At 44.4% G+C, this 27,464-nt stretch overlaps 1 protein-coding gene across 2 annotated transcripts; it reads right to left on the bottom strand.

Moving 5' to 3' along the window:
- On the bottom strand, positions 1 to 23,210 carry Ndufaf6 (NADH:ubiquinone oxidoreductase complex assembly factor 6). Of its 2 annotated transcripts, none has more exons than XM_076924202.1 (9): positions 22,965 to 23,210; positions 20,377 to 20,476; positions 17,350 to 17,472; positions 13,777 to 13,833; positions 9,356 to 9,458; positions 8,174 to 8,307; positions 6,507 to 6,608; positions 2,491 to 2,547; positions 1 to 148 (listed from the first exon to the last, which is right to left on the bottom strand). In XM_076924202.1, the coding sequence occupies exons 1-9, from the start codon at positions 23,159 to 23,161 to the stop codon at positions 20 to 22; spliced, it is 1,002 nt and encodes a 333-aa protein (XP_076780317.1). In that variant the 5' UTR covers positions 23,162 to 23,210; the 3' UTR covers positions 1 to 19. The 2 variants fall into 2 exon arrangements, with proteins under 2 accessions (XP_076780317.1, XP_076780318.1); XM_076924203.1 differs by having other exon boundaries at positions 20,373 to 20,476; positions 22,965 to 23,109.
- Positions 23,211 to 27,464: the final 4,254 nt, after the last annotated feature.

The raw sequence follows: 27,464 nt of genomic DNA, 5'->3' as shown, positions 1-27,464 counted from the left end.
TCAGCAACATAAAATCATTTTAGTATCTTTTTCGCCATGATTGAATATACAAAGATAATGGAAGTAATGTATTCTTCTGCTGTAAAGATGGATGGAATATATCAAAGTCCACTCGCTGGATTTTCTTTAAATAATCCTCTAGAGAAACCTGGAGAAAGAGAACAGCGGTCACTAGATCATAAAATTATTACATTTCCTAAAAAGAGAAAGGACAGCCTGGCATGATGCTCACACCTGCAATCGCAGCACTCAGAAAATTGGAGAAGGTGAATTTCCATGAGTTTGAGGCCAGCCTGTGCTAAATGATGAAACAGAGGCTAACCTGAGCTACATAGTAAGTAAAACATTGTTTCAAAAAAAAAAAAAAAAGTACAAATATTAAAGCTATTTTGGTTTCCTGAGGTGATATTACAAAATGAGAAAAACATGTTTTCTTTCCCAGACAGGAAAATGTATGTAGCACCAGGGGCCTAGAACTCATTAAGAAGACCAGGCTGGCATTGAATTTACAGAGATCCTCCTGCCTCTGCCCCTTGAGTGCCAGGATTGAAGCTGTGCACCATCATATCCGGCCAAGTTGAAAGTATTTTAAAGACTGTAGCTGGAGCCACAGGCAGTTATGAGCAGTTATGAGGTGCTGGGAACTGGACTCAGGTCCTCTAGAAGAGCAGTGGTGTTCTTACCCACTGCAACACTCTACCACAAAACGAGAATTTTCAAAGAGAGAAAATAAAGACAACTCCCCAGAAACATATACCACAGTAAGGCTATAACTAGTAGGAGGGTGTGACACAGAAGAGCTAGTGCCGTGAACACTGGGCCTCTGTTGATCATATATATAATATTTTGCCCAAGGCCTAAGCATTGGAGAAGCTGCGCTTCTGCTTCTGAGGCATTAGAGAAGATGTCCAGCTAGCCAATAGGTTGGTAATGGAATGACCAGAGTCTGGGAGAGCCTGAGTTTGATACCAAAGACCAAAAAATAAGTAACTGTTTTTCTTTTTGTAATAGTCTTATTAAGTATCAGCAGGTATCCCAGACTGGCCTCAAATACCCAATCACCTTCCCTTAGCTTCCGGAGCAGTGGAATTACAGTGTGTGTCATCACAAACAGAAAAACTAGTCAAGAAAAATGAAACATCTCCAAATGTGGCGTGCCGTGAAGCTCAAGCTGACTATTCCTGTCTAAGGATGTATTTACCTATGGGCCCCACAGCACCTGCGGTGGCAAGAAGGGCATCGGATCCCTGCAGCTGGATTCATGGCTCATTATGAGCTGCCTGACAGGGAGGCTGGAAATTAAACTCAGGTCCTCTGCAAGAGCGCAAGTGCTCCTAACCACTGAACGTCTCTCCAGCCCCTCAAGTTGACCTTTTAAAAAATTATTTTCTGATGTTCAATAGGTCTGTTTGTTTTTGCTAAAAAACCAAGATTTTCAGACAAAAATAGTAATCACAGGTCCCTATAAAAGCCGCCCTACCCATCACCTATCACACAAGGGTTAAGGAAAAATGGGAATTGCATAGTATTCTTTAATTTTTGGTTGTCTGTTGTTTTGGCTAATTGATAAACTATCCTACCTCTACGCCCAGGCACTGGCACTCCTCGAAGGTGTGCAGGACCACACTCAGTCCATGGAGGCTGGCTTGGCTAGTCAGGCCTCCACCAACTGAGTTACATGCCTGCCCTTAGGAGCCACTCTGTAACGCCAAAAATCACTTAAGCCTGCACTCCATAATGCTGAGGCCCCAAGCCCTTCTCAGACTACATCCACAGTGCCCACTGGAGTTCTGCAGCATAGACCTGGGCCATGTCAAACAAGAATATCTCCTTCTAGATGGTTTTCATGGTGTATTATGCAGTGTGTGGAGATCAGGGGAGTCTGTTCTCTTCTTACACTGTGAGCTCCAGATCAACATGGCACCACAAACACCTTCACTCCCTGGTACCTCCCTGACCCCACAGCTAAGTGTTTTATGGAGTCCCTTCTTTCCTACCTCTGCATGCCTTCTGGGGGTTGAACTCAGACTGACAGGCTTATATAAGAAACCTTTCCTGGCTGAGCCATCTCACAGGAAGGGGATTTGAGCCCAGGAAGCTACCTTTTAAACAGTGTTTCCAGGTTATTTCAATGCAGACAGCTCAGCAATGACCTGTGAGCTGACGCTACATGGTCAGGTTACCATGGAGACACTCCAACCAGGTAGCTTCTTCTACAATTCTCATTTTACTGAGTATAATGGAGGAACACAGGGGTTAAAGAAATTAAGGCCCCATGGCTAGAAAGAGGCAGAGAGGAAAAAGGACAAGGTAGCAGCTGCAGAGCCTGTGCTGACGACAGCACAGAAAACACATGTGCTGTCATAGACTCATCCAGCCACTATGAGGTAGAGAAACAAAACAAAACAAGTACTCTGGGGACTTGGGAGACATGAGAAACGTCCCCAGTCTACTCACTAGTCACCCAGCCTTCTCCACTGAAGCACTCACCGTCTGAAGAAAAGCAGGAAATGCTTCCACAGGGACGCTGCTGTGGAAGGACCTCGCCTTAAAGGAAGAAGGAAAGAAACTGGTCAGGATGCTCAGAAACAGCCTCCCTCTGATGGTGACCACAAAGCAGCAGTGGCAGTTTAAAGACTTGACAAAGGCCTCTCACAAAAGCAGGAAAACAGCTCAATCCTGCTGCCCAAGTCTAGCTTCAAAGCCTCATGGATTTAGCAAAACCAGCTCTGTCCTACCAAAGCCCTTTCTGCTTCTGGCTTAGCCGTGACATTGCTCAACTCCCTCACCACACCTCACGCTAAGTCTGCGGTAAGTGAAGACTCACCTGTTTCTAGCTGAGTCTCCTGCTCAGATGCACAGGTGACCCTCTCTAGGGGGCCTGCCTCTGTCTGACTCATTCCTGTCTTTATTCCATTATTTCACTGTCATCCTGATTAGATCCCTGGTGACCAGGCCTCAACTATTCTTCCTGCAATGCAAATGTCTTTGTATTATTAATCCCAATTTCGGTTCAGCCTGACTCCTGGCTCTTCCACCGTCTGAACCATCTGGTCCACTCTGGCTGATGCCATCCTGCATTTGCCAGACCTACCGTTTCCAGGCCTTCGTCTACAACTGTCTCTACATTGTCTGTTACACTAGGAAGAGCATGTCCTGACTGCACACTGTGGTTTACACCCGACAGCATACTCAGATCGCTCTGCGTCCGTCCATGGTTCTCTACGCCATGGTCACCTTTGTCTCAGCTTCTGCACAGCACAAGAATGCTGGTACTTGCTTTAGTCCTCTCTGCTGTCAGGATGGGGCCTCCCAGCTCTCCTGTTCTTCCCATTAAATGGCACTGTCTCCCAGCTGATGAATGGGCGTGGCCCCACACCTCTGTGCCCCACACTCATCAGAGGCACTGTCTCCTTGAGCAACAGCATCTGGACTCACAGCTTGACAGTGACCTCTCACTCGGTGACTCTGACTCTGACTCTGACCTCCCAAAGTCACAATCCTGCATTTTCCAGTAGCCCATCTTCCTAAATGTCACCCACCTCAGATGGCATTATAACCAGACAACGATGAGCACCAAGCAAAGCACACACCGTCTGGTACTGCCTGGCAGTAGTGTGGGCCACGTGTGGACACACTGCAGCCTCTGACTTGCTCTCTCACCATCTTGTCACAGTCAAGTGTCATTATCAAGTGTCATTGTGGTTGTTGGCATATACACACGCACATCTCTCCAAACACCTTTTCCTTGTTGGAAGTAAAGCTTACTTATAGGAGACCCTGGGTGTCATTAACGTGGGCACAAGCATGTCAAGCCCTCCCACCAGCACCTCAGACCCACGGGAATGACAAAGCTTCTTTCCCTGAATCAGGCTCAGAGAAATGACAAAACTTTGCCCTATTGTGTTCGAATGTTGACACAATATACAGACTTTTAAGGGCCAAGACTGCTCACCTACAGACACCCCTAGCTGTCCCCTCCTCCTGGTGCTACAAGCAATAAACACCGAGTTTCCAGGTGACCAGTAGTTGCTCTATCAGAGCGAGAACAGACCACCTGACTCTGTATGTGTCTCTACTGTTTCTTCAGTGTCTGTCATTTCTTAGTTCCTAGGAGGCCCCAGTCAGGTGTCCAGGACTAAGCTGTGTGTGGCCAGATGTGATGAGACAGACACTCATCTGCCACTCCCAATCTTTCTTGTTGCAAATACTTCCAGGGCCAGGCATGGTAGCACACAGCCATCAATCACCTCAGCACGTCAGGGACTGAAGAAAGAGGATCACAAACCCAAGGCCAGTGTAGCCTTCAAGGAAAGTTCCTAATGACACTAAATAGCAAATCCCTGTCTCAAAAAACCAAAAGCAACTGAAACAAACAAACCCCACTCTGCGAGCTTTCTACTGCAGTACTAATGTCACAGCTCTACTTACTGGTGACAAAAACTAACTTCTATTGCACTTACTGTGCAGCAGGCATCATTATTAACTCTTTATATGATAGTTCATTTATCTAAAACTCTGAGCTAGGAGGTAAGATGATGCTCTTGTCTATGTGGCCTCTGTGGCCTGGTGGAGTTCTAATCACAATTAATAAGCGGCAGGACTGGATTACAGCAGGCTTTTGCTTTAGAGTGTACACCAGCACTGTCTGTGTTCTTGTGCCTCTTGGAAGCCTCCAAAGCACCATGTGGTTCTTCAAGCCACTGCTCTAACCCTATTTTCCAGGAGTGCATTTTATGCAACCAATAAACCTGTAGTTTTCAATCTTGGCTACTTAAAATGACTTGGAGACTCTGAATGCTAGTTCAGTGGTAGCTTTCCTAGCACATGGAAGACCCTGAGGTCAATCCCCAACACCTACAACAAATACAATTTTATTTATTTATTTATTTTTATTTATGTGAGTACATTGTCGCTTCAGACACACAGTAGAAGAGGGCATCGAATCCCATTACAGATGGTTGTGAGCCACCATGTGGTTGCTGGGAATTGAACTCAGAAGAACTCTGGGAATTGAACTCTGGAAGAGCAGTCTGTGCTCTTAACCACAGAGCCATGTCTCTAGTCCTAGTCCAAAAATACAATTTTTAAATTATTATTTCCTTTTTAATTTTTTTTTTTTTTTTTTTTTTTTTTTTTACTTTTTTGAGACAGGGTTTTTCTGTGTAGCCCTGGCTGTCCTGGAACTCACTCTGTAGACCAGGCTGGCCTCGAACTCAGAAATCCGCCTGCCTCTGCCTCCCAAGTGCTGCCTTTTTAAATTTTTTAAAGTTTCTTTCTTTCTCTCTCTTTCTTTCTTTCTTTCTTTCTCTCTTTCTTTCTTTCTCCCTTTCTTTCTTTCTCTCTCTCTCTCTCTCTCTTTCTTTCTTTCTCCCTTCCTTTCTTTCTTTCTTTCTTTCTTTCTTTCTTTCTTTCTTTTCTGAGACAGGGTTGTTCTGGAACTCCCTCTGTAGACCAGGTTGCCCTCAGAGATCCACCTGCCTCTAGGATTAAAGCTATGCACCATTATGCCCAACCACAAGTAAATTAATCAAACACTTGGAAACTCTAGTTCTCAGTTTAGGTTACTCTATCCAAGGAAAGAGGCCTGGAACTGGGGGGAGGAAGACCAATCTCTGAATCAGAGGCTAGCCTGATCTACACAGTAAGTTCCAGACTATTCAGGGCTATACCATGGAGCCCTGTTTCAAAAAAGATTTGTTCTTTCACAATTTCATACACAGGTGTGTGTGTGAACGACAGACAGACAGACACACACACACACACACACACACACACACACACACACACACACACACACACAGTATACTCATGTCATAGTCTTCTTCTTCCCATTACCTTCTCCTACCAAACCCCTCCTGAGGAGAAAACTCTTAAAGAACAAAAATGGATTCAGTGAACACAAGTTTAGGAACCATTGGAGATTCAGATCGAAAAATAATTTCCACGGTGGAAAGGCCAAAAAGAGTAAGAGTGAGGGTAAAGTGACTTCAGTTTGGGACAGTTGGGACCTCTTCCCAGTTATTGTTGCACTGAAGTGGTTAGGACACATTGATCTGAGCAGGAGGAACAGGCCGGGGAGCATGTGCTCCCACTGAGGCAACAGTGAGAGCAGAGTGTGCAGTCAGCAGGGCAGAACTAGAAATCTGGGGCAGCCATAAACCCAGCCAGCAGCGGCTAGCAACAAGCCAGACATAAAGGTAACAGCAACTGAGAGTGCTGGCTGTGAATGGGGCTCTAGGAGGAAGGAGAGACAGGCAGTGTGGACAGCAGACACATTCTGTGGATGAGCAGAGGAGCCCACATGAGAAAACTCAGGCTTCCCACTCACAGAAGGGTGTGTCCATCAGCTAAGGGTGGAAGGGGTTTGGAATAAAGACCGTCAAGGTAAGAATCCATAGTACACTACAGAAATGCTATTGTATCTGTAAGTCCATAGTAGGCCACAGAAACAGCCCAATCTAGTGGCAGTCACTTCCTAAGTGACTGGGAAAAGGGTTACTTACATGCTTCAGGTGCAAGTGTGCCTGGCTGGCAATGTCATATACTACATCTCTCACATTTTTATCCTGGTTCCTCCGTAGAAAGTCCTCCTGTGAAACACTATGCTGGGAAGAAAATATAATGTTAGGAACCTATAAGCACATTCAAAATCAATACTGCTTAAAAAGCAGACAGACAGACAGCATATACAGGACAAAGACTAATTTTTAAATTGTGTGTGTATAAGTGTGTGAGGGGCAATCTTCCTTGTCAACTTGATTGGCTATATAGCCAACTAAGAGACATGCTCATAGGTAGATCTCTAAGGGTATTTTCTGGAAGGATTAACTAAGGGGCAAAGATGTCTCCCAGATGTTTGAATGAAACATAGTGCTGATTTTGCCTGTCACCTTTGCTCCTTGCTGGCGTATCCATCTGCCACTGCTGCTGGTGAGTGTTACCATGCTGCTACCATTGCTGCCATGCTTCACTGACACTGGAGGCCAGCTTTTCTGGACTTTAAATGTACACTAAAGACCTGCAGCTCTCCAGGAACACCCCCCACCCCCCAAGGCCTTCAGTGCCAGGCTGGGATGGCTGAGGCAACTAGCCATGGGGACTGACTAGGTCCTCAGTTTTTCCAGTGTGCAGGCAGCCGCTATTGGACATGAGGCAAGCCAATGTCATAACTCCTCTTTAGGATATATTTTCACTCTATTTGTTCCATTTCTCTAGAAAAACCCAAGCAGGACAGTGTGTGTGATATAGGAAATAGACAAGACAGCATAACAAAATACAAAAACACTAAAAGGAGGGCTGGAGAGCCGGCTCAACATGGAGGAGTACTTGCTGCTCTCGCAGAGGACTATTCGCAGCAGAGAACAAAGTGGCTCCAGCACCCACATCTGGTGTCTCAGAAACTCCCACCCAGAGGACCTGAGAGCATCCTTTGGCCTTCACAGGTACCCATGTGCATATACACATTCACACAGACACATCAATAAAATCTATCTTTTGAAAAGTTTAAAAGGACAGACAATGAGGAACCTCACTCAAAACCCAAAAGTTCTGATTACCCCCCCACTTCCCCTCCCCTTAACGGTTTCTCAAGACAGGGTTTCTCTGTGTAGACCTGGCTGTCCCGGAACTTGCTCTCTAGACCATGCTGACCGCAAATCCTGCCTGCCTCTGCCTCCCAAGTGCTGGAATTAAAGGCCTGCACCACCACTGCCTGGCTCTGATAAATATTTTTAAAATACATATTCTAGCTGGGTGAGGCAGCCAATGTTGGTAATGCCAGCACTTAAGAGGTGGAGGCAGGAGAATCAGAAGTTCAAGGGTTCAAGGTCATCCTCAGCTACGTAGAGATTCAAGAGTTGAAGTTCAGCCTGAACTACCAAAGACCTTTTCCTCCCCAAAACACAATCAACAAAAAATTATTACAACCAATAAAATAACAGGCAGGCCCAGGTGGGGTTACAATAACTACTTGAACAAATGGTGCACGCTATTCAGGCCTCTTACTACAGACACCTACATGCTTGATGTATAAGGTTCTCTCTCACTAATCAGGGCAAAGCAGGAAGTGGCATGCATACCTGTCAAACAGAGATATAAGAGATATAAGAAACAAAACAAAGAGCGTCCCTCCTCCTGGTGTCCTCGGGGAACCAGCTGCTAACAGCCTCACCTGCACACAGACATCCATGGGCAGGAACACTTGTCTCCTGCTACTGTGATAGAGTGTTGCTCTCAAGCATGTGACAATGCCCTGTGCCTTTCCAATGTGGCTTGCAGCATGATCTGCATGGAGGTTCTTCACACCTACAATCACAGAAACCAAACAGGGTTGCTCTATTGTCCGGGAAGCATGACAAGCCAAGACATACAGCACAAGACATCATCTAAACACAGCAAAAGTATTCTTCCGGTTTGACATCTGGAAAGCAGGATTTCTGACGGAAACTGGCTGTCAGGGATCTTCCTGCTGGCAGGCATCTGGAAACCTCTTCTTGTTAACTCCAACTTCAGCACACCAAGAACACACTAAGAACAAAATCAGCCTTTGTGGGAAATGCCACAAATGTTTGATTTCTTCTAAGCAATTTCCTACAACCTTCCTGTTAGGGTGCATCAGGACAGGCCTGGGACATTCAACAGGGACTGTTCTGAGGTGTGACATCAAGACAGGTCAACCTCCTCAAATGAGTGAGATACTACTGTCCTTGGCCTCAGTAATCGCCTTCTGACAGTAAGATACCACCAGCCTGGAGCAAGACAACAGGAAAGAGCCCATTCAATACTCTTAAAGGGGAGGAGAGGGAAATCTCCTAAAATTTGGAGGTGTATTTTTATTCTATTTTCCCCATGGGGAGAATTCCTGACAGGGAGGAACTGAAGGAGGGACTGAAGGAGGGACTGTAGGAAAGGAAAAGCCGTGGCACCACCAGCTCTGACCCAGAGCACTATCAGGAGGCACTAAGTACTTCTGAGAGCACAGAATGCAGAGCGCACTCTCTCTGACTATGAGATCCGAGCTGGCTGGCAGCACGCCTTTCGGTCCAGCACTCAGGAGGCAGAGGTAGGTGGATTCCAGTGAGTTCAAGACTACATTGGTCTACATACTGAGTTGGCTGGCCATGGTCATAGCATGAGACCATGTCTCAAAAATAACTAAGTAAAAGTTGTAGCATGAGAGTGTGTGCTTGTCATCACAGCATTTAGGGAGGCTGAGGCAGAAGGATTGCCTCTAGTTTGAGGCCAGTCTAGGCTGCACAGTGAAACACTGTCTCAAGGGGGAATGTTACTGTGGGGACAACACAGAGAGACATTGAAAGTGCAATCTGAGATCGGAAGCAGACAAGCAGCTCACCCAGCACCTCCAGTGTCAGGTACAGCAGGGAACTCTGTGTGTTCTCGGCATAATTTTCAAGTTCCTGGATACTGCGGTATGCTTTGTCATCCAGATTTTTTTCCTGAAGTCAAAGGAAATACAAATGAAGTTTACTAAATTATTATTTTATAATACAAAGTACTATTTTTTATATAATTTACTTTCATTTTATATTCACTGGAGTTTTGCCTGCATGGATGTCTGTGCGAGAGTCTCAGAAGCCCTAGAACTGTAGTCAGACAAGTGTGAGCCGCCATGTGGATGGGAGGAATTGAACTCAGGTCCTCTGGAAGAGCAGCCAGTGCTCTTAACCACTGAGCCATCTCTCCAGCCCAAAAAGTACCTTTTGGTTTTTTTTTGTTTTTTTTTTGTTTTTTTTTGTTTTTTTTGCCTAAAATAAATAAGAATATCACTTAACAGATTTGTTTAGTGAACAATAAAGATTAAAATATAGCTAGGTGGGCTGGAGAGATAGCCCAGTGGTTAAGAACACATACTGCTCTTCTAGAGGAGTTGACTTCAATTCCCAGCACCCACATCAGGCAGTTCACAAATACCTGTAACTGTAAGTCCAGGGGATCTGACACTCTTCTGGCTTCCAAGAAGCACCTGTATACATGTGGCACAACCCCTCCCCCGCAAAAAAATACATAAATTAAAAAAAAAAGTTAACAAATATATACATATATATAGCATGCATTTATATATATATGTGTGTATATAGAGAGACATATATGTGTGTATATGTATGTGTATACACACACACACACACACACACACACACACACACACACACACATATATATATATATATATATATATATATATATATAGAGAGAGAGAGAGAGAGAGAGAGAGAGAGAGAGAGAGAGGAGAGAGAGAGAGAGCACACTAGCTAGACAGGGGACTGGATGACGTCTCGGTGGTTAAGAGTACTTGCTGCTCTTATAGAGGCCCCAGGTTCTGTTCTTAACATGTCAGGGAATCCAATGCCCTCTGACCTCCTCAGGCACACTTGCACATGCTGTACAAAGCATTCATACATATAAGATAATAATTTAAGTATATTATTTAAGTATATTTTTCACTCTACATAAATTTTTAAAAATTCTATATAAATGTCAGGCCAAACAGGGCTACATGAGACCCTGTCTCAAAAAGCAAAAATATTTGCCCCATCAAAGTCTTACATATTGGTGCTCACAAATCAAATCACCTCACAAAATAAGGTTCAAGAATAGTATAAATGCACAAACCCCACAGGCAAGGGGTTTCACTTTCTTAGGTTCTTACTGGTCATGTGTGTATCTTCTCTGCCGACATGTCTAGGTGGGTGTTCTATTGCTGAATTGAGAGTTCTTGATATATCTCACGTATTAAGCCCCTATCAGACAAGTAACTGACAGTGTTTCCTATTCTCTCTGGGTTTTCAACCTTTTGAACTTTTAATTTTAAGGAATTTTAATATCTCTTTTTTCTTATATGTGTCATTGATATCATACTTAAGAAACTATCATTCAACTTAAAATCACGAAGATTTATACTTTATACTTTTATACTTTACATCAAAACTCCAGAGTGTTTGGTTTCTGCATAGGCCATCAAACCATACTGCTGACCCTCATAAGTCAGTATGAGGCAGCGGTCCTCATATGATTATAATAACTCAGTCTAGTTAGTTAGTTTTAGTATATTTGACACAGGGTCTCAGGTAAACCAAGCTGCCTGCTATGAATGTGCCTAAGTATGTCCTTGAACCCTCGTCCTCACATGCCAAGGGCTGGAGTTGTGGACCTGCACCATGACACCTAGTCAGATTCCTTCTTTTGCAAGTGTATACCCCCTGGTCCCAGCATCAATTGTTGAAAACAATACTTTTCCGACAATTCGGAAAATTGTTCAGATAGTCAATTGACTATAAATATATGTTTTGTATCTGCCCCACCCCACCCCACCCGACCCCCAAACTGAGACAGGATTTCTCTGTAATAGCCTTGGTTGTTCTGGAACTTAACTCTATAAACCAGGCTGGCTTTGAACTCCCAGAGATCGACCTGCCTCTGCCTCCTGAGTGCTGGGATTAAAAGTGTGCATCACCACCGCTTGCTTGCTTATAATTTTTTTGGTAATTGATTTTTTGTTGTGTCTGCATATGTGAGTGCAGGTATGGCTGTTCCAGGTTGACATGTAGAGGTCATAGGACAACTCTGGAAAGTCAGTTCTGACTTGCCACCTTGTGGGATCAAGGGGTCAAGCTCAGGTCATGAGGCTTCTGCAGCAAGTACTTTTACTTGCTGAGCCACCTTGCCTGGCCCTGGCCTGTGTGTCTGTACCACCGATCTGTATGTCCATCCTTTGCCAATACCGTACAGTTTGATCACTACAGCTCAACAGCTATGTTCTGCAGAGACAGCTTACTAACTGAAGGAGGAGGAGACAAGGACCAAGGAGGGGACACTTAGAGAAGGACTACATGGAGACTGGAGACTGAGCAAGCTGGACAGGATGGAATATACCCGTGACCCCGCTCCAGAGGTGGGGCGGGGTGATCTGACAGTAAGATCACCCTTACTTTCAGAACAGGCTGGCTACATGAGACCTGATTTTAACAAGTAAATAAATAAATAGGTAACCTGAGTCCCTTACTTTTACCCAGCCTCCCTTTGACACTAAGTGCTGGGGCTGAGCATAAAGGCACGCTTGTCACTCCAGCACTCAGGACACTGCTGCAAGCTCAGGGCTAACTGACCACTGGTGAGTTCTACCAGTCAGGGATCTACAGAAAGGTTCTGTCTCAAACATTCTAGGACTAGAGAGATGACTTGGTGGTTAAGAGCACTTGCTCTTTCAGATGACCCAGGTTCAATTCTCAGCATAATGTCTATCTAAAATGACTAACAACCATCTAACTCTAGTTCCAGAAGATTCAACCCCTTCTTCTGGATTCCCTGGACAATGTGTACACATGATGCATAGGTATACATGTAGACTAAACACCTACACACATAAATTTGTTTGTTTGTTTGTTTATTTTTGTTTTTGGAGACAGGGTTTCTCTGTGTATCTTTAGCTATCCTGGAACTTACTCTGTAGACCAGATTGGCCTTGAACTAAAAAATCCCATAAATTTTTAAAATCTCAAAAAATTAATGATAAAAATTTAAGAGCCAGGGATGTGGCCTAGTGGGCAGCATTCATAAACCCATGTTTGATTTCCCAGAACAACGTGAAACTAGGCATAGTGGCACAGACCTGTAATCTATACACTCAAGAAGCAAAAGCAAGATCACAGGTTCAAGGTCATCCTGCACTACATAGTGAGTTCAAGGACACCCTGGCATACCTGAGACCCTGTCTGGGGGGAAAAAAAATCAAGGAATAAGTAAATAAAACGTACATTTTCCTGACCATGATGTGTGATTAAACATTGGGCTAAGGAGGACACTGACCCAGAATGCATTAACTAGACTACAAAAATGGTGCCAGGGCACAGAGCAAGAAGCAGCTCAGATGGGCCAGACTTCAGTTCTAAGAATTTACCAGCAATGTCTACCAATTCTTTATTTCTTAGACACACATCTAAGCACCAGGGCACATAAATATATGTGTAAGATACTCTGGCACTTGATGACATCAAGGAAGGAGTCATGTTAAGGCATGGTGATCATGCTTGAAGAAGTGAGTCATGTTAAGGCACGGTGATCATACAGAGTGTGGTACTGTGACTATGCTCTTCAAACAGCACTCTTCTGGTTGCCTTCTTATTCACTCATCTAGTTTTTCTGGTGCTAGGGATTAAACCTAGCATTGCAAAAGCTCTACCACTGAGCCACATCCCTAGCCCAGAAAGTCTTTTTAAGATACATACGTGGCCAGGTGGTGGTATCACACACCTTTAATCCCAGTACTTCTGAAGCAGAAGCAGATGGATCTCTGAGTTCAAGGCCAGCCTGGTCTACAGAGTGAGTTCCAGGACAGCAGGTATACCTGTGTTTGCTGATCAAATGATGTGACTAGGGTTTGTTTGTTTGTTTATTTTAAAAGCCAATGAAGTTAATGAAAAGAGTTAGAATATACATGAAATAAAATCAGTTATCTGGGCATGGTGGCTTATGCCTGTAATTACAGACCTTGGAACACAGACACACACAGACACACAGACACACACAAACACACGCTCAGTGCTGGCCTCCTGTCGGGGTACTGGTCCCTACCTGACTCCAACAAGAGGGAGAGGAAGTGGCAGGTAAGGATGTGGGGATGGACTATGGAAAAATACCTTTGTTCTCTAAGTTTCCTTCCTCCAAAACATTAATACAAAACTTTTCCTCCATGAATAATTAACCTCAGCATTAGGAAGGGAAGAGAATGTAAGACTTGGATAACTCCGGAGGACTTACTCTTTCATCAATGATTCTCATGAGCCATCTTTTAGTCAGGTTATGTTTCTTGACGGCCTAAAAAACAAGAATGTTAGGCATTTTTAGAAGGTTCTAGAAATGTCTTCTCTCGATATGAACAAAGTACACTGCAAAGGTAGGTTAGGAACACTCGTTACAACCCATCAGATAGGCATCGGTGCTGAAGAGACATCAGGTCATTTCCTGTAAGGTGACTCTGTAAGGCTCCACACACTTTCTTCCTGCGGTACTGGCACACCCTTAATAGTCTACTTCCTTTGAACTTTAGGCTCCTTTTATACTGTTGGGTGGTGACAGTGCATACCTTTGTTTGATCCCAGCACTTGGGAGGCAGAAACAGGCAGATCTCTGAGTTCAAAGCCAGTCTGGTCTACAAAGCAAGGTCCAGAACAGCAAGGGCCACCTATAAAAACCTTGTCCCAAAAAACCAATATATAGATAAAATACAATATTTCTCTCATAGATAGACAGATAGGAAGATGATAGATAGTTAGCTGGATAGATGGATGGATGGATAGATAGATAGATAGATGGATGGAAGATAGATAGACAAAAACAGACAGACAGACAAGCCAACAAAAATGGGTGGACAAGTGTCCTTCTAGAAGTGGCACTTTGAGGACACATTTCCTATTAACACTCCAGCCAAGAATCTATAACATATATCTAATGAGAAATTATTAGACAAACACAAGATGAATGTCCAGAGAGAAAAAGACAAGTTAGGACTGATAATACTTCTTTAAAAAATGTTGGCAAGGGCTGGGCTGTATGTCCATTGGTAGGGTGCTTGCCTGGTCCATTTGCTGGTGCAAAGCCCTAGCTTCAGCCCTCCTTACCACAGAAAACAAAAAAGCCTAAGTCTCTGGGGGGTATGAAGAGGCACATCTGCAACTTCAGCACTTGAGATTTGCTGAGGCAAAAAGATTGCTACAAGTTCTAGGCCAGCCAGGGGATACATGGTGAACTCCAAGCCACTTTGTTACAGTGAGACATGGAGTGGGGTGGGGGAGTAAATTTACTGAATTTACAGGCTGTTCTAGCTATGAGAGACTTGTCTCTATTTTTGTGGGGGGAGGGGGCCTTGGCACACAGCCTGGGCTGTAACGTCTAGTCTTCCTACCTCCCCCTCCCAAGCATTTGGATTAGAGTAAGTATTGCTATACTCGGCTGCAAAACATCCTCATTCTCAGGAAATCCTAAAATACTTAGATTATGGAAATGATATAACACACAGATGATTTAGAAAAATTATTTGTGTGAATATATACATTTACATATATGCACACATACATACAAACACACATATGTGTGTACATATGAACACATTAAGAAGGAGGGAAAAGGAGAGACAAAGTTCAGAATACAAGAGAAGAGAGGCACTTGTAAGTGATTAACCCAGACTGGGGCTAGAGCTCGTGCACGGCTCTAGTTTGCTTTCTGTTGCTGTAATAATAAAATACTCTGACCAAAAGACACTTAGGGAGGAAAGGTTTAGTTGGCTTCCAGATCACAGTCCACCTATAAGACAAGTCAAGGCACTACCACAAGCTGGAACTTGAAGCAGAAACCACAGTATAATGAAGCAGTATAATGCTTGTTGGTTTGCTCACTGGCTTCTGCTCAACTGGCTTTCTTGTACAGCTCAGGACCACTTGCCTAGGGATGGGACTGCCCACAGTGAGCTGGCCGTCTTAAATCAATTGTCAATCAAGACAATGCCCCACAGAGACACCCACAGTTCAATCTTAAGGAGGCAATTCAGTTGAGTTTGCAAGGGGTAAACTCAAGTTCAGGACTTGATTCTGAAGCCTTTCCCAGCTACTTTTTTTTTTTCTTTCCTAAACAGGGTTTCTCTGTATAGCCTTGGCTGTCCTGGAACTCTGTAGACCAGGCTGGCCTCGAACTTGGAAATCTGCCTGCCTTTGCCTCCCAAGTGCTGGGGACACAGGCATGTGCCATTACCACCCAGCTCTACCTGCTGCTCTTAAAGAGCAGTGACACACATTCTCTAGATATGCTGAGAGAAAATCTCCTTGCACAAAAGATTAACGAGAACTGGCAAAAAAGAACTGCTGAGCAGAGAGAATGGAAATGTTCCTACCATGGTATCAAACTTGCAGCTTCCATTCTGCAGACAGTTGTGTAGAAAGTGCATAAGCAGTTTATAATATATAGGCAAAATTCCTCTTTTTTCACTTAACAACGACAACAACACAGGAGAGCAAGATATCTCAAAGATGACCACCCCTGTCAAGCAAGCCCAACTACCTGAGTTCAATGCACAGCAGAGAGCTGACTTGTCCTCTGAGTACCATGCTGATGTATTCTGTGGCATCCCATACCTGGCCTTCCCCTTCCCTCTGCCCCCTATACAAGAATACTAAATAAAATCTAATTAAATTACATTTAATTCCATTTAAAGAAGCACCACAGAGTGTGGTGAAGTAGCTCAACCAGTGAAGCACTTACCATCTGAGCATAAGGACCTGAGTCCCCCAGAGCCTGTGAGAAAAGCTACGGCCAGTGGGATATGTTTGTAACCCCAGCATTAGGAAGGCAAGGACTAGCTGACCCTGGGACGCACTGGCCAGTCAGGTTAGCTTATTTAGTGAGCTTAGTAGGAGATCTTGTCTCAAAAGAGCAAGCAAGCAACAACAAAAGTAGCTGGTGCCTACAGAATGATACTCAAGACAGTCTCGGGCCACATGCATGTCCACATATGACATGAATAGCCCCACACAAAAATACCGAGCTCAGAAGATAGGTGACTGGGTAAAAGACTTGCTTTGATAGTGTAAGGGTCTGAGTTTGAATCTCTAGCACCAATGTAGAGCCAGGCATGGAGGTCACATCTATAACCCCAGTGCTGGGTAGTTAGGGTAGAGTAAGATGGAGATACAAGAAAATCCTGGGGACTCACTGGCTAAACGGTTAATTCTAGATTCAGTGAGAAATTTGAACTCAAAAAAATAAGATGGAGAACAACAGAGAAAAATACCTACAGTCAATCACTAGTCTTTTGACCCACCCTAAGTGGCATGCACGTACACCACACACACACACACACACACACACACGCACATGCATACATGCGAGTATGCACGCGTGCATGTGTGCAACACCCCCCACTCATGGTTAAACTGGGGAGCAAGCTGAACACCGGCACTCACTGCTGCCTGCGTCCTGACTATGGATCCAATGTGACCAACTACCTCCTGCTCCTAAAGCTGTACTTGCCCTGCCAAGGTGACCTGAACCCCTGGAACCATAAGCCAAAACAAACCCCTCCTTCCTTAAGTTGCTTTTGCTGCAGTAGGGCAAGTCACTAATACACCTGACAAAACAGCTCAGAACACTAAAGGAGCCCAAGACTATTCAGGGAAGACGACGCTACTACCATCAGCATTCCCTGAATCACATCCAACAAGTAGGCTCGAATACAACTGTTATATATTAAAAGTAGTATACACACGTGTACATAAGCATATATGAGTGTGTGTGTGTGTGTGTGTGTGTGTGTGTGTGTGTATAATTTTTTTTTCCTTTTACCTTCCAGAGTTCAAAGGCCACAGGCTGGTGTGGTGGGTTGTCACAGTAAATATCTTCCACCGCCTTTTTCCAGAACTGCATGCGCATCAATCCAATTGTTTTCTCAGAGACTGAGTCCTTAACCTGTAAGCAGAGTTTCAAACCTCTAGGTTGGAGACTTATCTCAGTGGTAGAGTGCTTGTCTGTCTATGTATGGAAACCCCAGCATAGAAATAAACAAAGACAACTTATTGTTTGAAAACCAAGTTATTATGAGGGGACATCTGAGTTCCTCTAACTGTCCTAAACCATTACTATGGTGGTCAATACATGACTTCATTTTCCAGAGCCAACACAAAGTATAAACTGACTGAATGCACACTTCCCTTGATGCTACTAATACCTTTTATCAGCATAATATACAGGCCAGGTGTCATAGCTCATGCGTATAATCCCAGTATTCAGGATAATCAACCGATGTGAGCTCAAGGCCAGCCTGGGCTATGTAGTAAGTTCCAGGCCAGCCTGGGCTACAGAATAAGACTATGTCTAAGTTAATTGTGGAGGTCACAGGGGAGCTCTGGAGTCAGCTCGCTCCTTCCAGCCGTATGTCGTTTGCAGGGATCGGCCTCAGGTTGCCAGGCTGAGACATCTCACCGCTTTAAAGGTTGTTTCTTGAGGCTGGAGAGATGCTTCAGGCTGCTCTTCCTGAGCACCCCCCACCACAGCACCCACCCCCAGTTCAATTCTCAGCACCCACACGGTGCTCACAGCCATCTGTAACCACAGTTCCAGGAGATCCGATATCCTCTTGTCTGCCCAGGCACCAGCTGCACACATGGTATACAGAGGCACACACAGGCAAGCACTTATACACATAAAATAAAATTAATGATAACAATAAAAGCTGTTTCTCCTTGAGCTGGGTAACAGGACTACTTGTGACCTTAGCACGTGACAGGTGGACACAAGAGGACCAAACACCCTCAGCTGTATAACAAGTTTAAAGTCCATCTGGGTTACATGAGAGCCTATCTCAAAATCAAAGCAAGCCATGTCCTTCAGCAATCGGGTCACTCCGCTCCAAATCTGCTTTATGTCCTGTGAGACCCATTATGGTATTTGGACTGCTGCAATACTTGTTTATGTAAAGTATGCGTTTTCTTTGTTCACATAGTCAGAAGCATTTTTTGTAACAGACACAGTGACAGACTCAGCTGCAGGAGCGTCACGAAATCAGCTCTGAACTGCTCCTGTACTGTGGATCCCAAATCTGCAACTTGATTTTTTTTTTTTTGGGTGACTAATTTCAATTATTCAGCATCAATTGTATGAGGGTAATCAGCTCTACGTCTCTCCGTCAGAACCAGTGAACCAACAGATGGATGAGAAGGATGGCTCAGCAGTCAAAAGCACTTGGTTCCTGCAGAGGTGTTTGGTTCCAAGCACCCACGTGGTGGCTCACAACCATTTGTAACTCCAGTTCCAGTAGCTCCAACCCCCTTTTCCGACCTCCATGGGTACCAGGCACACATTCAGTGTATGTACACACATGCAGGCAAAACACTCATACACACAAAGTTTTTAAAATAAATATTTTTTAAAAAAAATGATAAACCAAGGAAGATTTTCCTACTCTCACAGTGATAACTAACTGCCTGGAGGTTGGCATGGTACACGACTTTATTCCTAGCAGTTGGAAGGCAATGGCAGGTGGATCTCTGTGAGTTGTAGGGTAGCCTGGTCTACACAGTGAGTTCTAAGAAAGCCAGGGATACATAGTGCGATCCTGTATCAGAAAACAAAATAACAAACAAACAAGACTGTAGGGGTAGTTCTGATGCTACAGTGCTGTTCGCCAATTGGTTCTTGATCTGTCTGTAAAGAAGCCATGAGCCAATTGCTGGATGGAAGGGATAGGTGGGACTTGCCTCCTGGAGGCAAGCAGACAGACAGGGAGGACAGGATAGTTTGCACTGCTTCTGATAGAGAAAAGTTAACCAGCCATGTGAGATCTCAAAACGGAGTGGGTACATAAGCTGCTCCTACAGGCGGGTGGTCAGGGGTGTTTAGCAGGGGCTAGATGTAACTGAGCAACTAAAGTTTAGGGCAGGTGGGAGGTGCGGAGCTAAGATTATTGATAAGGGCATGCTAGCCTTGGGAGTTTACTAATGCCACGCAATTATGCCAAGAAGGCAAGCTGAAAATGAACAACGTGTGTGTGTGTGTGTGTGTGTGTGTGTGTGTGTGTGTGTCTGTATCCTGGTAGCTCCACCTGTTCCTAGAGCTTTGGCGGGTGCCTCAGTGTCCCTGGGAAATTGCAGGCAGGAGGACAGAAGGTGGTAGCCAAGGCTCCTGTGGAAAGGTGAGCTACGGGGAGGTGCACACTGCTTGGCACTAGCAGAGGCAGTAGCTCAGTCTATACAAATTCAGCTCACTCCTTCGTGGATAACGAACGCACTGTGGTTTTCGTACATGTGCCACTGTGTTCGAGATGCCACACTTCCAGTATCTGACCTATCTGCTGCTGTCAGAGAAGACCAACCATTTGACTAAAATTTCTCCATTTCCACCCCATTCCAAACTTGTCCTCTATCCTCCTGTGCTCTGTCCACTCAAGGAGAAAGAGGGCTCTGTTCTTCCTCTGTAATTCTGAGACAAAAGCAGCCAGGGTCTGCAAGACTCTCTTGCTCTCTACAGTCCATTAAACTGCACAGTAAGTCTTCAATACACACACAAAGTATGAAACTGTTAGAGAAAGCAGTAAGAGTCTCATTAGTTTATTCAATTAACAGACAATGCTAAATGCAAATCTGAAACACACTCAGAAAAACTTAAAAATCCAGAATATCATTTCTAGAAACATTAAATTCACCAACCAGTTTTATTTCTTGATACTAATTAAGCCTGAGTAGCTAGCATGAGAAAGAAACCACTAGCAATGACTTTTAAGTATGTCTAACATGGATTACTCTATTTCTTTACCGGTCAGTATCAAGCACACCCTACAACCATCTTGTCATAATATTTTAATATTTTAATACCAGCCTGAGCCAGTTCCACATTGAAGGCCCGCAGTGCAGAAACAGACTTTTGACACTCTGCAGGAAACAGTAAGGAACACAAGTAACTTTCATAATCCCGTTTCCTATAATAAACAGAAACAAAGAAAAAAAAAAGGTAGTTAGTCTCCACTTTCCAAGCTGCACACAAAATACTGACAAAACCCAACCAGAAACAATGAAGCTTTGGATCACAACAGGCCTCAGTTCTTAACTATTTCTCTACCAAGAAACAGTATCTGCTTATCACCCCAAACACATTAAAAAGGAAATCTTTATTATTTTATTTTTATTTACAAAGCACTTGTAAAGCTTCAGAACATTTTGCTTTTAGAAAGAACTGAAATGAGCTATAAAAGAAGAAAGCAGAGCTAGGTATGTTGACACATGCTACAATCCCAGCATTTCAGAAGTGAAGGTAGCAGTATCAGGAGTTTACGGCTAGCCTAGGCCTCATGAAACTGTCTCAAAATAACAACAAAAAACACTGTGGAGGCAGGTATAAATAAAAATAGTTTAAGTATGTTTTTTTATTACATATACATAGAAAGACACAGAAATAAGATATATAAACCAGCAAGGTGGTGGCACATGCCTTTAATTCCAGCACTCAAGAGGCAGAGGTAGACTACAGAGTGAGTTCTAGGACAGCTAGGACTGTTGCACAAAGAAACCCTATCTCAAACAAACAAACAAACAAACAAAAACAATGTGTGTATGTATTTCTGCATTTGCTAAAAGAGTCTAGAAGCACAAATAATCCCCACACCCCCAGCATCAACAAATAATACCAATTACCTAAATATAGACATTGGTTCCTAAGACCTCCAGGCATTCTTGAAAGAATGATGTCCCAAGCTGGGGCCAGAGAAAATATAAAACAAGCTAACAACATCTTAAACATAAAGCAAAGACTCAAAGAATGGAAAGACTGATTGTCAAAAGAACACCAGAAACAAGTTTGGCAAAAGCCTACAGAAATTTGAGTATCCACAGAATGGGTATGGTGTATACTGGGGAGGCTACAGCCAGAGACTGCAAGTCCACAGTTTCACGATTTCAAGGCCAGCTTTCTTAAACACTCGAGAAGTTGTCTAGGACTATAATGGCTGTCATATAGCTCAGTGGGACAGAGCTTGTCTAACATCACCAGGCTCTGAGTTCAGCCTCCAGCAGCCTAAGAAAACAGCAACCAGACATGGCAGGGTGACAGCCAATGCTTGTAAACTCAGTGCTTGCTCGGGGTGGGGGCAATCCAAACACAGAAGCAACTGCATTTCTCAGATTTACTTCCCTAGTCAAGTCCAAGGTGATTTAGTTATTTTAGTGAAGCTTAGAAGCCCTTGAAAGCAGGCATTTTAAAACCAGATACTGAGGCTGGAGGGATGGTTGAGTACTTTAAGAGCACTAGCCATTCTCCCAGAGGGCCCGGGTTCGATTTCCACCTTCACATTGGCTCACAGCTGTTCTAGGGAATCTGATCTGTGGTACTAAGCATGCACACAGTACATACATACAGGCAAAACACTCATACACGTGAAATAAAAATAACACATAGCAAAAACAACAAAACAAAAAAAGATGGTGGCTCTTGGGAGGCAGAGACCAGCAAAGTTCCAGGCCATCCTGGTCTAGGGGGCCAACCATAGCTACATAAAAACCCTGTCTGAAAACAAACAAAACCGTATCAGATAGCTGCTGTTAGCAAGGAAGGGTGAAATGCAGGGGTGGTGTGGGTGGAAGTAATTAAGCCATAGATTATTCATAGGGTTCAGTTCCAAGGCAGGCCCAACCCATCCCCACACTCCCACATATGTCTAAGGAAGAACTTTGCTGGTACCAGGTGAACAAAACACAAGTTATGAGGTTGTCCTTGTAAATCTCGGGCAAATCCCTTGAAACTATTAAACTTCATTTAAAAATTGTATTTATTTTTAGGTGTATGAGTGTTTTGCTTACACGTATGTTTATGTACCATGTGCCTACTTAGTGCCCAAGAAGGCCAGAAGAGAGCATTATATCTCATGTGGTCCTGGGAATCAAACCTGGTCCTCCAGCACAGCCTGTGCACTTAATCTACGGTAACCCATCTCTCCAATTCCTAAACGCTCTAACTCTTAAAATCTCTTGATGGAAATCACAACTTGTAAGGAGTGTTGAATAAGTCTCTTTAGACTTTATTTTTGTAAGCAAAACTTTAGTTTTGTGAGACGGGTTTACCGTAGCACACTAGGCAAGCACCCTACTGACAGACCTAAAATTCCGCAGCCCACGTGAGTTACTTTTAATCGTGCAGAGCACACAGAGCTCAAAGCCAGTTAACGGTGTTAAACTCACTGTCCGTGCAATGTATGCAAAGGTTGTAGGGTCCCTTAAAATTAGGGTTCAGGCAGAGTGATGTGTTGAGCCAGGATTCCACGGCCACGTGAACAGGCCTGCGGCCTCCTCCGGCCACCCGCGCGGAACCCAGCAGAACGCAGGGCCGGAAGGACACAGTCCCAGGCTCGGGGTTCAGCTCTCCTCGTTCCACAGGCTCTGGGTCCTCGGGGATGTCCCCGGGGCAGGGCCGCTCACCTCAGCAGCTCCAGGCAGTAGAGGTGGGAACCGGGGATGGCCGGCCCGCTGGCCGCCGCCACGCTGCGCCGAGCTGCCGAGGGCCCCGGCAGGCGCCGCACAGGTTCCCAAGCATCCCGAGGCGGCCGGCGACGGAACAGGCTAGCTAAACCGAATGGCCTTGGGCCGGGGACTGAACCCAGCATGGAGGTCGCCATGACACCCGCTTCGCGTGCCCTCCGACCCTGAGGCCACGCCCCCAGCAAGAGGCCACGCCCCAGCAGATCTCTGCAGCTCAGCAGAGAAAGGAGGACACTCAGACCAGAGCAGAGCCAGGTGTCGCTGTGGTCCCGCACATTGGTGACTGTCGGTCCTCTCCAGCGTCCACCCTCACAGGACTCCAGAATGCCAAAGGGGATGGGTGCCTGCTTTTCAAAGAAGAAGCGGCTGACATTACATCCCGTCACTCCAGAAACCCCCATCCTCCTTTGGTCCTCTACAAGAGCACTGTTGACCTAAGTGTTTGTAACCATACTGCAGGAAACTTCCTGTACGTTAATGCCCACTATTCACCCACACACATTCCCAGAGACCTCCCAGCATAGCCCTGAATGGGTACCACTGACTAGCCATAGCCACTCTACCTTCAAGAAAAAAACAAAAACAAAAACAAAAAAACAAAAAAAAAAGCAAAGATGCTTGAGAGATGCAGCAGGTTACGCCTCCTTTATCAACCATTTAGGATAGAGGGGGAGAAGAGGGAGGGGGAAAGCAGAAAGAGAGAGACAGAATTTAATTTCTTTTTTTCTTTCTTTCTTTCTTTCTTTCTTGCTTGCTTTCTTGCTTTCTTTTTTAAAATAGTTGGTAACAATATATCATTTGCCGTTGGTTGTCTCTCGCAACACTCTAAAAGCCCAAGGAGTCATTTGTTTCCTGCTTTAACCCCATTTACAGTCCCTTGGTCATTATAAAAGCTGACTTGCCTCTGTCATCTGTAGCACTAGCACTAAGGAGGCTGAGACAGGAAGTGTCGAGTGTTCAAAGCCAGCCTACACTAGCTACACAGTGAGGCTGAAGCAAGACAAAAAGAGAAAGTTGTGAACCTGGGAAAGAAAAATAGACTCTCAGCCAGCAATCAAGCCAAAGCCTTTTGCCTGCGGAGAATTTAGATTTCCAGTATAAGGTTAGAGAGATGGGTCCATGAGTAAAATAGTACCAGATGAGGTGGAGGAGCTCAAAAGTCAAAAAGGAGGCTCAGAGGCAGGAGACAAAAGAAGGCAACCGGAGGCAAGTATGTTGAAATACATTATGTACATGCCATAAAGAAACCCGTTTTTAATGTATAATTAATATGTGCTAATTTAAATATTTAAATACAATCATTTAAAATACAATAAAAATGAAATTACATTACAAATGATATGTTGTGCTGGGGCAGTGGTGGTGCACACCTTTAATCCCAGCACTTGGGAGGAAGAGGCAGGCAAATTTCTGAGTTTGAGGCCAGCCTGGTCAGAGTGAGTTCCAGGACAGCCAGGGCTACACAGAGAAACCCTGTCTCGAAAAACAAAACAAAACAAAACAAAAAAAACAAAAAATGATATGTTGTTACCAACTGTTATTAATTGAATATTCTACAGGTATAGTGACACGCACATATAGTGCCAGCATTTGAGAGTTAGGGGCAAAAAGATAAACAATTCAAAGGATAGCTGGAGAGATGGCTCAGTGGTTACTAACAATTGTTTGTACTCTAGTGAAGGAGAGAAAGAGAGGGCGTAGACTTAGCGGGGAAGTGGGAGTGATCTCCAAGGAGGTAGGGAAGAGGAAACCTTGACCAGAATATATAGGATGAAAAACCATTTTCAATTTAAAAAAAGAAAAAAAGAAAGCAGTCGTTACTTTTTCAGAGGACCCTAGCTAGGTGAGCGCCCAGCATCCACATCAGGGGGTTCACAACCACCTGTCTTTCCAGCTCCAAGGAGGAGTGTAGTGACCTTTTGTGAACGCTGGGATTTTGGTCCCAGATGTAAGGATATGGGGCTGATTGTACTGCCCACAGCAGCTGACTATGATTTGCCTCCTGCACTAGCAGAGGCAAGGTTTTGCCAGCTGCAGATAGTTTCCGTGATTGTGTGACGTTTGGAATTCTGGGAACTTTTCAGAGGCAAGGGGGGATGGTTCTTTGTTGTAGTAAATATTTAATCTCAATCACCTTACCTCACCTTAGATCATTCAGTTCCCAGATAAAAGACACAAAACTTCTATACTTTAAAGCACTAGAGCTTAGCAGATATCTACCTTCTGTGCTATTAGCATCTATTTCTCGGTCAATAACCCCAAGATAATACTTGCCATGTTCCGCCTAAGCCGCTTTTACTAGGACTGGCCAGCCCTTCTGGCCAGTTTTCATGATCCCTTTCCCCACAGTGTCTTCTCCTCCACCTTCTCTGTCTCCTCTTCTTGAGCTGTGCCTCAGACCTCAAGCCTGGGACCTGAAACCCCGCCCATCTCTTTTCTGCTCAGCTATAGGCCATAGGCATCTTTATTCAACCAATAGTTTTAAAATAAGGATCAAGGTTACATAGCTTCACTTGGTGTGTGTGAAGATCTCCTTGTTCCCAATGGCCACCAGACTTGGGGGGGGGGGCAGTATTTAGCATTACAATACACAGAAAAAGACCACACCTCAACAGTTGTCAGTGTAGGAAGGTTGGTTGTGGTTTATTGGTGGCTGAGGTCAAAGAAGAAATTAGATTCAGGAATCTCTCTCTCTCTCTCTCTCTCTCTCTCTCTCTCTCTCTCTCTCTCTCTCCCTCCCTCCCTCCCTCCCTCCTATTCTTCTTTCTCTCCTACCTAGTGTTAGAAGAAGAAAGTGTATGTGTGTGTGTGGGAGTGGGGTGGGGTGATAAAGGGTGGGAAAAAGAAGAATCCATAAAGTAGCAAAGACCAGCTACAGCTGACATCCAACTGGTACCCCTACATACGCATAGTTAAAAACTTTTTAATTGAAAAATTTAAAAACATGTACTCTCCCTCCATGAGCAGGACTGAGAGACCTTGGTTACCACAACAAGGTCAAGTGACGGGATCTAGGTGGAGTTACCCACCTTGGCTGCCCGGAACACAGAAGCGGAACTGCCCCTGGGCTTGCCTTGAGACATCTCCGGTCGTGACCTGGAATGGACTATGGACTATCCCACCCATCTGGAACCAGGAGGGGTTGTGGGTTGGGTCTTCCCCTTTAAATTGAGAGCCGAACATTAAAGCTTTGGGCCTTGATCAGAGAACTTTGTCTTGGCCTCATCTCTTCTCGCCCTCCTTCCCCCTTCATTCCCAGCCCCCCTTTCAGGTGAATCCAGTTGACTTGTGGCCGCGGGCGGCTACAAAAACAGTTCAAAGTCATCCTCAGTTATAGTTAGTTTGGAGGCCTAGGTGGGCTACCTGTATAAAAAAAAGAAAAAGAAGGAGGAAAAGGATGAACTCTAAATATGTGAAACTGTGTTCTTAGTCAAATTTTCTGACTTCGAAACATGTCTTTGAACACTGAGTACATTTTCATTTAGAGTATAATCAAAACAGAAACTTCATTGCCTGTACAAAAGAACTGTTAATGACCACAGAAGCACTTTTTATTAAGTTGGCTTTCAGCCAAATTGGTTTCCCACCATGGCGGGTTTGGTTTATTACTCTGTGGTAGTGACTGTAATTGACTGTAATTCGTGTTGTTGTACAAAACACAAGGGCACATTTCCCCAAACTTCAGCCCAATCTTCATTGCTCTTTGGTTGATTAATAACTACGTTGTAAAGAATTATGTCTTGTTGTTCCAAATATCATCCCACCGCTGATTTTTCCATAGCGTTTGTTAAGGGCTTATCACTCCTCAAACCAAGAACCAGGCTAACTTGTCACAAGAGCTCCATTCTGTACTTGCATTTTTAAAAATACTTAAGTATTGTATGCATACGAGTGCACTATTAGCATGTATGCCTGCTTGACAGAACAAGGCATCAGATCTCATTACAGATGGTTATGAGCTACCATGTGGTTGCTGGGAATTGAACTCAGGACCTCTGGAAGAAGAGTCAGTGCTCTTAACTGCTGAGCCATCTCTCCTGCCTGAGATTTAGGGATCTTTACTGAAATGTGTTAGGGAACCACCAGAGAAGTCAAAATAGGTGCTTGATGTAATTTGTCTTAGATTTGAAAAAGACAGCTCTGACTTTGTTTCGGGGCTAGCTTGGAAGTAGGGAGACCATATGAGAGCTCGTTGATAAAAATCAAACCAGAGGCACTGGTGACTTGGATAGACGTAACTGTGGAGATAGGGAAAACAGGGGACTTCAGTCATAGAAAGGTGGCACCCAGAACTCACTGCTGCACAGGAGCATTAGGAAAGGGTCCCACCTGCTTTCTAACGCAGAAGCTTCTTTTCACTATGTCGTCATCCTCCCCAGTCAGCAGCCTCGCCAGTCCAGGGATTCCTGTGATTAAAGAAGCAGAGCACAGTGTCCTCAT

The sequence above is a fragment of the Arvicanthis niloticus genome, chromosome 25, assembly GCF_011762505.2.
Source record: "Arvicanthis niloticus isolate mArvNil1 chromosome 25, mArvNil1.pat.X, whole genome shotgun sequence".
NCBI classification, from domain to species: Eukaryota; Metazoa; Chordata; class Mammalia; order Rodentia; family Muridae; genus Arvicanthis; species Arvicanthis niloticus.
The sequence above is the reverse complement of the archived record's forward strand: the minus strand, read 5'-3'. Positions and strand labels throughout refer to the sequence as shown.

Bases quoted from the DNA above. Each gene is read 5' to 3' on its own strand.
- Ndufaf6 (XM_076924202.1), bottom strand. From the start codon at position 23,161: ATGGCGACCTCCATGCTGGGTTCAGTCCCCGGCCCAAGGCCATTCGGT. The intron at 20,477-22,964 runs GTGAGCGGCCCT...TGTTTATTATAG, and splicing joins TACTGCCTGGAGCTGCTGAG to GAAACGGGATTATGAAAGTT. The intron at 17,473-20,376 runs GCTGGTATTAAA...CTCTGCTTACAG, and splicing joins TCAATGTGGAACTGGCTCAG to GTTAAGGACTCAGTCTCTGA.